Source organism: Chrysemys picta, chromosome 1, assembly GCF_011386835.1.
Source record: "Chrysemys picta bellii isolate R12L10 chromosome 1, ASM1138683v2, whole genome shotgun sequence".
NCBI lineage: Eukaryota > Metazoa > Chordata > Testudines > Emydidae > Chrysemys > Chrysemys picta.
This window is the reverse complement of record NC_088791.1, coordinates 125,079,227-125,091,381: the sequence shown is the minus strand read 5'-3', so window position 1 is coordinate 125,091,381 and position 12,155 is coordinate 125,079,227. Positions and strand designations below refer to the sequence as shown.

Sequence of the window (12,155 nt, the reverse complement as noted above, 5' to 3'; positions counted from 1 at the left end):
TCCTCTGACCCCTCGCCCACATCTGCCCCTCGCCTCCTCACTCCCCTGCCTGCCACGAGAACCCCCTAGTATTTTACTGACAGGGAAATTTGTGGTCATACTGCACATAACATTGCATCTCTCTCTTAAGTAGTATACGGTAGCACCTACCATTCAGGTGATTAAATACTTTTCTTTCTGAAGACAGAAAAGGCAAAACTGCTCTTCAGATTTAGATTTTCCCCTAGTCTAATTAACATTTTAAAATACTGTAATGGTCTTACCAATGGGGAAAGCCTACTAGGTCGTATCCATCCAGTTACTAATGCATGATGATTCCCTGAAGTAAATTCAAGTGGTTAGTCCAATTCAGTTTTAAGCATCATAAGCAGTAAGGCTTCCCCCACTTCCCTTGGGAGATTATTTCATAGCCTAATGCGTCCGACTCCGATATCATATACCACCATATTTAGGCTAAATTTTCCCTTTTTAAAAAATTTCACATTCTTACTCCAAGTTATAGCCCCCTAGCACTACTCAATTCCTCTTCTTCTTCACCATACATCCCCCTCAGATAAAGGTAGATGATTGCCGTACCCCTCCCACATATACTCATTCATTATTCAACCACACTAACTGGGATTTGTTGTCTAAAGCCTTCCCATCATTAACTGATGCATTCACAGTCATTATTTTTGCTGTTCTCCAATTCCCCCCAATCTCTTTCTACTGATAAGATGCCCCGATCTAAGTACAATAGTCTAAGTGGCGTGTAATGGTGTGTCCACCCCCACACAAGCCCTGAGCTGGTTAACATGGATCAGAAGGAGTCCATTAACCTTAGATTCTGCACCTGGAGAGGGCCAAGGGCTTGATAGGGCCTAATGGCAGATGAAGCAGAGCTGGGAGGCAGGGATTGGGATAGCATTATAAAGCCAGGAAGTAAGCACAGTAAAGAGTTTCAGGCAGTAGATCTGCAGTTGCTGCCTAGAGTGAAAAGGTTTTGGCCAGGGACAAGGAAGAGCTCCAGGGGGCAAGTAAGCCCTGGTGTCCTGCCCTGGACTAGGGAGTCTTACAAGAGGCCTAGGAGGTGAAGCGGCCATGCAGAGTGGAGGAAGCTCTGGGGATAAACCCAGAGAAAGGCAAGGAGATGGAGAGGTGGGCAGGAAGGAGTCAAGAACTGCAACGGCAGTCACAGGGTCCCTGGGCTGGAACCTAGAGTAGCAGGCAGGCCTGGGTTCCACTACCAGCCACTGGCAAAGTGGCACAGAGTTGGAGTTGGAATAGAAGACTGCCTGAGAGGACATACGGACAGCTTGTCTGGTGGGATGTTATTGCCCTGGAAAGGTGGGGGAAGACTATATAGTGACTGGCCAAAGGACTGAATCATCCAAGAGGAAGCACTCCAAGTCATGGAGGTGGGAGGGGGGATGGAGAGAAAGCAACTGATGGCAGGAGCCACCGCATAGGGCAAAAGCTAATTCCCAGAGCCAGGCAGAGAGAGATGCACCTGCAGTGAGTGGACCCCTTCATATGCTGTTCTACCAGTGTCAGAGACAGACTGCTCTGTTTTCTAAGGCCTATGCAGACCAATATCTCGTTGGCCTCTTGGTCTTCATTAAATGCATTCTTCATTCATGTCCTTCCTTTTATTATAACTTTACCCATTAAAGCAGGCCAAATAAGAGCAAGAAAGCTATGTAATCATCATTTGTTTATTAGAATAAATACAGTTATCACAAACCATGCATTAAGTTCCACAACACTCCTGCTGTGATTTTAGAAAACATAGGATTGCATTGTAATTTGCTTACAGTACACTACTTTTACATTCTCACTAAGCCAGACTTGTCCATGGTATGACAAGTGCAGTATCTCATCTGCAAGGTTGGTTTTTTGTGTGGTTTTTTTTTTAGTAACAGAAATCCAGAGTGAACATTGTTAAAAAATAGTAGAAAAGATTCTTAAAATACATTAATACACAAAGCATTGGGTTTCTATTAGTGGGGAAAAGAAAGTTGTGTAAGTTTTTACACTGATGTAAACACTGTTTTTGTTGCTTTGCAGTCTTGTGAAATGTTAGGACACAGCTGACCATAGCTCAGGCCTCTTCTGAGCCGTAGAGCAAGTTGAACGACAACTGGCTGGGACTGAATCCGCAGTTCCAATGGTGAATCTACAAGGCACATTACATAGGCTGTATAGGCAGCCAATCTCATTAACCATATATAAATGTGGAAGTTTGAATGTTGGGCATGCAGTGTTCACAAACTATGCAACAAGCCTCAGAATTCCCTGGCCTTTTCTACACAACTCTACACTAAGAGGCAGAATTCAAAATTTCCAATCACACGAACAAAATATTAGCCGTCCTGTTCTTTAGCACGGATGGAGGGAGACCTATATTTTTAAGCTTTAAACCCACAACATATTAGCCCATTACAACCCACACATTAGGAATGAAATAAACAATATTAGTTGGTGGGGAGCTATATCAAGATGATTGTGTTTTAAAACTGATTGCTTTTGGGGAAGCCCTTCTTAAGTTAAAAGCATCCTGTTGGCAATTTGCCCATGGCATACAAACTAAAGGTCCCAAAGCTGCAGTCCCCTGCTCACAGGAGTACTCATATAAGGACTATCAAATAGCCCAGTGGTTAGAGCACTCGCATGGCATGTGCAAAACCAACTTCAGTTCAAATCACCACTCTGCCTGACTTGGAGTGGGGACTCGCACTCAGGTCTCCCAACTCCTAGGTGCAGCCCTAATTGCTGGCTTATGGGGTTTTCAGGGTTGGGGCTCTGACTCTCTCCTATTGAAGCTCTTCCACTTCATATCCAATATTTGAGTTTAAGTAGGAGTTTAGGGATCTAGAGGACTAGTCAGCAGCTGAGCAGGGGAGTTGAGGAGCTAAATTTTGGACTTAGGTGCCCAGTTACGCACCTAAATTCCTTTGTGAATCTAGTCCTTACAATCTAACTCACTAGTTCTTCAGTCACCATAGCATCTTCCATGATAGATGCAAGCTGAATTTCAAACAGAAACAAGTAAAAACCTCCTCCCACTTTTTTGTTTTTGTTTTTTTGGACACTAGCCCCCTTAGGCCACTTTTATACCTCATAAAGAAACAAAAAATAAGTGTTTTTCTCCTTTTGCAAGTCACTGTTAAAGTGTCAAGCTGAGACAAAAATGTTAATGAAGAGAAGACTCTTCTGTACAATTACACCACAGTTCACATAGCACAGTAAGGGGACACGCGTTTCCTCTTGGTCTTTAACGCTGAAGGGTAAGTTCAGTCCTGGTGTAAGCAGAGGCATTTCATTTGTAGTCAATGAGAGATGAGTCTCTGCTTACAACAGGACTGAACTTGGCCCAGATAATGCAGTAACACTGTCTTCCTTGATAGGCCGCTCTGTTAAATGCTTTACATAAAACCTGGCAGCCCATAAAATGTGACTAATGTGATAAATAGAAAGCAATAATATAGTGGTTTTGAATCTCTCCTCCACATTCTGGGGGAAGGAATGCTATAAAATACATAGCCTACAAATAACTTACTTTGGTAGTATAATACTATTTCTTTTAATAGCCCTGCCCATAACCTGCTCACACAAACCACATCCTAGCCTTGCCTTCTTTGTTCATTTAACTATCTATCGCATCATTAGACACGCAGATATGTCTGCACAATCAGGTGAAATCTATCTACTCCTGTAAAGGTGTCTTGTGACAAGGTAGATACATTCAAAGGGTCTAGTCTTTTCTCAAGCAAACTCCCACTGACTTCAATGGGAGCTTTGCCTAAGGATTATACCACTGAGTCCAGAGTTCGTAGCAGTAGCAAAGTATCACTGGGGATGATGGGATGAAGTCAACTCATCACAGCATCACTAAAAGGAAACTTATGTTATTTTCAGCCCTGGGATCCCACCTCTAAACTGTTCCAAATTCAGTGCAGTCCAGTGTGTTCGATACTGGTGTACATTATATGGCGTTGTCCAGAATAACCCAGGAAGCAGAGGCAAAATCTTATTGAAAAATGACCTTGCTCCATTTAATTTTCAAAACAAAAACTGTCGTTCTGTTTACAGACTTTGGGCTCTGTAATGCTGGAACTGCCATTGACTTCAATGAGAGCAGGAGCAGGCGCTTTAGCTTTTCCACATGAATGTAAAGGTCAACCTTGCACCTCTAAGCAATCAAACGGTTATTCCCCCTGCTCATTCCAGAAAGGGTTAGAAAGAATGCATAAATCCAGCCCGTCCGTCCTTGACCAGCTCCTGACCGAGCTGATCTGGACTGCACATTTCAAGTGTGGCTACGGCTCCCTCCTCAGCACAAAAGGAGGGAGAGAAAAGCAGCTATGACCGGATTAGGCAAGAATTCCATTTCTAGGCTAATTGTGTGTAAACATCAAGTGGAAATAATACTGGGTAATATGAGGTTAACACGAAAGAGAGAAAAAGCCCTCATGGTACAGTTTCAGGTGGTGTCCTTGGAAACAAATACAGAAACACACACAAACCTTATTCAATGGAAACTGTGCAGTTTCTAAATACATTACAATGCAGGGGTCTGCTTTTGTATTTATAACACTCAAGCCTAGTGTATCTTCCACCACCAATGGTAACCAAGTAGTTTACAAAAGAAAGTATATATAGGCATTGCCCCATCAAGAAGGGTTCAAGTTTTTCCTGTTTATCAAAGTAACTAGTAGTAGATTTCTTTATCAACATAACAAGGAAGCTTGTTGACCTTAGCAAACAGACCCGCCAGGATCTCAGAGCAAAGATGTAAAAATGATATTTCAAAAGGGAGCTAACATAAAATACACAAAGTATTTTCAGTGGGCATGTCATGCAAAGAGTTACATGGAGATAATGTGAACAGAAGAAGGAATGCCATCATGCAGCATGGAATATAGTGTAAGGCACAAAGGGAACATAGAGGGTGTTTTGTTTTTCCTTTTTTTTTTTTCCTAAGAAGGTTGTGAGGATTAACATCTCAGCAGCTTCCAGGATCACTCAACATTCTTGTACTTTGTGAACAGGTTGTACAAAACCCTGAGGGTAGACTTCAGATCCAAGTTAACAACATCTGTGGAAGAAAAGGAGAGATTCTTAGGTTGCTTTAGTGCTACCTCCCAGTTTCCTATTAATGGAAGAAAGTGTCTTCTGATCTGTGAACTCAAAAGAATAAAAAATAAAATAAAATTAAAAAAAAAACAGGTCCAGTTCCCTTGCATAGCATCATATGATAGACTTCAAGAAACTTTAGCCATTTCTTTAATCACTGATATTTTTAAACTTCTCTCTGGAGGGAGGGGGGAAAAAAAAGAACCCCTATCCCTCCCCGATCTACAATTTATCATAGATTGAAGGGTTCTTCTGTCTCAGACCAGATATCTCACAAATAACTGAAAAATACTCCATGTTAGATACCATGTCACAGCTTTAACAATTTCTAGTGAGTTTCTACCAGGGACACTGCTAACCAGGGGTCCAGAGTGGGGATTTAAGTCCAAACCGTATATTTCATGTGAGGTTCTGGACCCACCATATCTAGAACCTCTGCAATGACTTGCTATGCAGTGAGCAGGACTTAAACTCCTGCTTTGTGTGCCAAACCTTCCTGCGTCCCCTCTCACTGTGCTGGAGCGTGGGTACATTTTCATCAGAGCAAGGAAGGGAAGAGTGCATGAACAGTTACAGTCCACCATAATGACAGGCCGTCTTCCACCCTCCCCATTCTTCCCCTTTGCAAACTTCAAGCTTATTGCTCATGGCTTGGTATTCCCCCACCTCAGATGCACAACAGAGAGAGCTTCTCTCTTTGCTCTTCCTGTCCTGTTGCTACGATAACATAGAGGAAGTGCCGCAGAGAAGTACATTCCAAAGGCTGTCAGGGAAAGTACAGCACACAGTGCCCTTGCAAGACTGAAGAGAGGAACTCCCAACGTCGGCAGTGCAGAAGACGGGAAAAGCAGCAGGTAAAGATGTCGGAAAGGGAGAGGATAGGAGGGAAAAGTAGGGGAAACAGGAAGAGGAAAATAATTGAGGAGACCCAGTGCGGGTGGAAGAAGAGGAAGGAAGAGAGGTAAAAAACAAAAACAAAAAAACCCCACAAACCCCATTCTCAAAAAAGCAACATGTGAGAGAAGAACAATAAGGAGCAAAGAAGAGAGAAAAAACACAGTTCTTTGAGCTGGGGAAACCAATCTGAAGTACAATAAAACATCCACAGCCTGCTTGGAAAAATCATTTCCATGACACACTCTCACACCTGCTTCACTCTTGGATGTGTGCATAAGCAGCAGGAGCAGGGGAACTCCTAAGAAAGATCTTGCTTGCATGAAAATGACCACTATAACACAGAAAGAAAAGTCCTAGTTTTAGCAGAATTGTTTCTGTATATCAAAGTTTTCCAGAAGGCGTAGGAAGTTGTATAATACCACAGCATCCCCAGCAGTACAACATTCCCAAATGGCCTGGGAATGTGTTAGTACATTCTGTGCAACAGATCGAGTTGCCTCAGAGACAGATTTAAATGTGAATTTAGCCCTAAGGAGCAAAGTTTCTTACCAGCCACATCCTCCACAATCAGCAAGCCAAGGGGAATCTTTGGTGTGGGCCAGGGAAACCTATAGGCAGATTCAACTTAATGGTGTTGGCAGCCAACTTGAAGTTCCAATACCAAATGTATAGTTCTGGTAGTGCAGTGCACCCTTAAAGCTGGCCTATGAGGCTAGCTGAGGATACTGTGGCTTGAGTAATCAACACCTGGCATAGGGCCTGCATAGCCAACTCTACACCACCCAGCCAGCACAGAGTATTCCAAAGGCGGGAAGCGTGGCCAGAAAGCACTATGCTCCACCAATCCCCCTTGAGCCCACTGCAGGCAGCTAGAAATTAGAGCAGCTCTGAGGCTGCTCTGATCTCTGCCTGAGACCAAATTAACCTCCAGCATCCCTGTGCATTGGGGGAGCATGAAGGTGACATAAAGCCCCCTTCTTCTGCTGCACTAAGCACAGCTCTGTTAGAGCCAAGGATCAAGGACTACATCTCAAGGTGCCCAGTACTGAGATTCATTGTCTCTGTTCTTTGTTATAGTACCGGGTCTGCAAGATAAGTGAACAGTGCAGTTTAATTGCAATCATCACTTTACAGGTATGATAAAATGGGATTTTTTTTTTTTTTTTTAAAGGTGACAGGTGGTCCTCCGCCTTCAGGGATTCTTAGGGTATCTGCGCCATCTCCCATTACTCCACTGGTTTACTTCTTCCCTTCCCTCCTATTCTCAAGGTCCTGCATCCTAGAGACCTCCCTTGAAGACTGTGTGGGTCTCCTTTCTGAGCCACTGTCACCACTTCTACCTCAGCTGGTGGGAGGCGATGGGGAGGGAATTATGACGTGTTGCTCACTCCTCCTGCTGAAAAGGAATAAACCCAAGTCTTTTACTTGCTAGTGTAATGTAATGATTCATAGAATTTAAGGTCAGAAGGGTCCATAATCTTCTAGTCTGACCTCCTTCATAACACAAGCCAGAGAACTTTACTATGTAATTCCTGCATTGAATTTAATAACTTGTGCCAGAATAGAACATATCTTTTAGAAATACATCAACTTTTAATTTAATGAGTACAAGTGATGGAGAATTTGTTCTATTAGTTAATTACTCTCACTTATAAAATGTATGCCTTATTTCCAGTTTAATTTTTCCTTCCAAAGAACTTCTAGCCATCGGATCTTGTTAAACCTTTGTCTGCTAGATTAAAAAGTAATGTGATATCAGATATAGCTTCACTGCATGCGTAATTATAGGTCATGGGATGAGAAGCACTGACAAGAAGGACACCAGACATGCCCCCCAAAAAGCATGATCTCAATCTTCCGCTCCTCGTAAGAGGAAGTTTGTGTGGCCAAAGCCCAGCCAGCGCTAACTGACAGAATGCCGACAAAAGGTGCCAATAAATCATAAAAATAGCCTAAAATAGAGTTTAAATGAATAATACCTCTACAGCCTATCAAAATCCCTTAGGAAAATAATAAAGCAGCCCACTAAAATTCACTGTACTTTAATGACTTAGGGCAAAATGTTGCCTTCAGATGTGTCTATTATATTTAATGGATGTAACGAAGGCCAGAATTTGGCTGTAATTTGGGCAGTGTTGTATACACCACACAAGATGACTTATGATATTTTATTGGGGTGGGAGTGAGTGGAGCAGGATATACTAAAATATTAAATTGAACACTAGACCTGTCTCTGGCGAGTACCGCAGAAAGCGCTTACACTGCAAAGTGGGGTGCTTTCCGGTCTATTCAGGCACAAAGTGACACCAGTACAGCAGGGCATACACAGCGAATCCCACACATAAAACATTCTGTGGAGCGTGAGAAACTGCACCACTGCAAATTGTTATTCAAAGGGACACTAATGTTTGAAAGTGCCAGGATTCCACAGCAAGATGAAATGAAACTACTGGCAACAAACACAGCCTCCGATGCTACTTTCCCTTCCACAGAAATCCCAGCTCTGTGCACCCTCACTCAACCCAGTGTAGCAAATGTGAACCGGGAGATAAGCAGACCAAGACAACTGCCATATTAACTAACCTTGCCCTCCTACTTTTATTAATAAATTTAATTTCTAAAGTGTACAATAATCAGCTGATTTAAAGACTATGTCGACACCAAAATCTGTCCCAGTTCTCACTACAACATCCACTGCTGTACACTGAATCAGAGGGCAAACCACATGGAGTCTGGAGCAAGGAGTAAAGTAACACTGTTTTGAATGGCTTTCCTGCAGTAATGATCAGTAATGGTCAGGCTAAGCTACCTGTCACTTCTGGGGTAGTCATAATGAAAATGAAGATTGCTCGATTGACAGTCACTATGACATAATTCTTCTCGTTAGCCAAAGAGCAAACAGTGCAGAGGTAGTGCAAGCTTCTTGACACTGCTCCATTAATTAGCTTCGGTACTCAGAGGTACAACCTTTAAAAAGTCAAAAGCATAATTCAGACTTCATGCTCGTTCAGTACTTAGCCCTGCACCATAGGAGCAAATGGGAGTTTTTGTCACGGATTTCCATAGGAACAAAATTAGCCCATCAGTTATTTGTCTCTGTGATCAGGCTGCTAGCAAATTAGTGCTAATTTTTTATGTAAACTTTCCACTAGGAAAAGAACTAAGAGCGCCAACTGATCTAACATAGGCTACTGAACAGCTATCATATAGCACTATCATTTACTAAAATCATGGGCCTGACTTGAACCTGTTAATAGTTGAGTCTACTCCTGTTATGATGTACATTAAGGGAGATAATGCAGATATGCATAAGGAGTCTTTTGGATAAAAGGGAGTCAGATAAACAAAGTTTTACTGTGTGTGCATATATATATACACATCAGCCACAACATTATTTCCTGATGTAACCCTGTTGACTTTAATGGAGTCGTCACACTAGAGATGTAATTGCCACTATGTCTGTATAAATAGTTTATGCCTCTATAGTGTATATATTACCTTCAGGACGAGCCTTTGGTTTCTTGAGCCCTCCATCTTGCATCAACTCAAAAGCGAAGGAAACATTATGGACCTGCAAAGAAGCAATTTAAATAAATTCCCAAATTCTAACAAATCAATAAAAAAGCAGTTACTTTCTTCTCCCTTCTTTTGACATCAGTAATAATGATCCTAGGATTTATTTTGTTGGTTTTAAAATCAACAACATTTGTTGATCTGAATCCCAGGTGTTTTCCTCCCAGGAGTAAAGGCAACAGAAATCAAATCTACTGAGGGACTCATTTAAGAAGAAAGTTTCCAAATTTAAAGAGTCAAAAATTTAATACGAGTACAGTCTGAATTAGGAAACCCCATGAAAGCTTGGCAGAACAATCAAGTCTCTGTGTTGGAGACTGGTGTGCTACTGAGATCAATAAATCATACAATATAGGGCAGGAAGGGACGTGGAGAAGTCAAGATGTCACAGCCTTTCTATGAGGGCAGAAACATCTGCATTTCTGGTGAGCTCTTCCTGTCTGGATACTCAAGGTAAGTTATAGTGTTTTAGACTCCAAGGAACAGATCATCTGCCATCAATGCAGTAAGGAACTTAACAGCAGTTACTCAACAGAAAGCAGGTGACAATTAGAGAGAGAGAGAGATTAAAAGTAAGGTCAGGCTTAACATTTTCAAATGATTTTTACTAGATCATTACAAACTAAGTACCAAGCAGCAACAGTAATCCACAAAAAGTACTCTTAGAATTAAGGCGAAGTCAGAGAACAAAACAGGGAGACACACAGGAAAGAAAATATGAAGCGGATCAATTAGGGCTAGTCTACACTGGCAATGCTAAAGTGCAGCCACAGCAGTGCTTTAATGTGCCTTGTGTGGTTGCAGCACAGTGCTGGGAGAGAGCTCTCCCAGCGCTCTAGAAAAAACCCACCTCCATGAGGGACGTGGCTCCCAGCGCCGGTGCACTGTCTACACTGGCGCTTTACAGCACTGAAACTTGCTGCACTCAGGGGGTGTTTTTTCACACCCCTGAGCCAGGAAGTTGCAGCGCTGTAAATTGGCAGTGTAGACAAGCCCTTAGAAGAGAAACCTGTTGGGGAGAGAATGTTAGTCTGAAAGGATTTAACGTGAGCAATCAGCTTTTCTTCTGGATGCCTATTGAAGTTTAAGAAATTCTTCCTCTCTGCATGTGGAAAGGTAATTTGAATAAAGATATCTTTGTATTTTTGTCCCCGTAAGTGACTGACTCTGGAGATATGTGGCATGAGGGGGGGAGATTTAATTAAAACTACTCATCTCAGTGAGTGAGGGAGTTCTGCATACAAAACCCCTTTGCATTAGGATGAGAAAAAGCTCCCTTTGTTGGGTTAATTGATGAGAATTGTAATCTTCCCTCCTACTCCTGTTTTTCCTTGATTTATTTAGGCAAAACCAATTTCAGAGGTAGAAAGAGATGCACAGTTCACAAATAAAAGCTAACTAATCCCTCCCCCATGCTCACAGACACACTTTCTTCTTCTGTGTCTGGTTCAAAACAATATCTAATAACTTTAGTTCAGCATGACTCTCATGCAGCTAGACATAAACGAGCAACACCACAATCACAGTTGAGTAGCGATAGCACTATAGATAGGCATTGTACGATTTTATACTCAAAAAAATTCAACCCATAAGAGAGAGAGAAAGAAAGAAAGTCTGAAGAAAAAGCAAAGTAGTATCCATGGAGGGTTTTTTTAATGAAGTAATAAAATATTCATCTTTCCCAACCTGTTCTATAAACACAGTCCATGCAGGATATGAAGTCCATCATCACCCACTCCCTTGGCATTTCTTTATTAGGAAAAGAAAACTCTAAGATAACAAAGATCTACTCAGATCTTATCCTCAGGCTCGGTTACTCCTAGGCATTTCTCTCATAGGATTTCTCAGACCACATCCTGGATTCTCTTCTCTCCAGGAAGCCACTCCTACCTCCCATACATCCACATCTGGCAACTAATCACCTGCCTTGGGAAGTGAGCAATTTTGCTGTTTCTCAGCGGGATCAACACCGGTTAGCAGGGCAGGGAGTTTCAGCAAACTCTTCAGCCAGTTACAATACTTTCCTAATTTGGTACAATATATTTTTTGCCCCACAGTACAGTACGATCCCTTCTGATGAGGATGAGCTATATTCATCAAAGGTGAGTTAGGCAGTGAAGACCAAATCCTTTAAGGTGTTGGGCTCCTCCTGGTAGACGTTGGGTCTCAACCACCTCCACTAAAGTCAGCAGGAATTGAAGGTGCTCAGCGTTTTGCAGGATCGTGCCCTTAAAGAGTACTAAGTTCCTGCAACTTTACTAACATGTCAACCCTGATGCAGCCAGCTTCACTCCTATTCATAACCCTGGAATGCACTATGCGCTCAGACTAGAGCTACCACAGAACCCCACCAGAACAAGGAGCCAGTCTTGCAGGGGACAGATACATTGTTTGTATTCCAGAAGCATCTAAGGGCTGCAACCAGGGCAGAGCCCCACTGTGCTTGGCACTGAACTCACTGAGAGATTACTTAGCATCAGTGGTGCAAGTAGAAATCATTTCTTGCTGGTACACTGCACTCATGGGAAGGACACAAAGGGGGGGCATGTGACCTCCCCATGTGACTCCTC

The 12,155-nt window shown here is 42.4% G+C and overlaps 1 protein-coding gene across 8 annotated transcripts in view; it reads right to left on the bottom strand.

Moving 5' to 3' along the window:
• Positions 1-1,676: 1,676 nt before the first annotated feature.
• Positions 1,677-12,155, bottom strand: part of PARVB (parvin beta) — a 120,779-nt gene continuing 110,300 nt past the window's right edge. For 6 of the 8 annotated variants that reach the window (XM_008165976.4, XM_008165978.4, XM_042848190.2 and 3 more), the window contains 2 exons: positions 9,511-9,583; positions 1,677-5,077 (listed from right to left, as the gene is read on the bottom strand). In XM_008165976.4, the coding sequence (XP_008164198.1) occupies positions 5,001-5,077; positions 9,511-9,583 (150 nt within the window). In that variant the 3' untranslated portion in view covers positions 1,677-5,000. Of the gene's footprint in view, positions 5,078-7,118; positions 7,409-9,510; positions 9,584-12,155 lie in introns of those variants that run through there. The other 2 variants (XM_065583643.1, XM_065583614.1) reach the window with 1 other exon arrangement.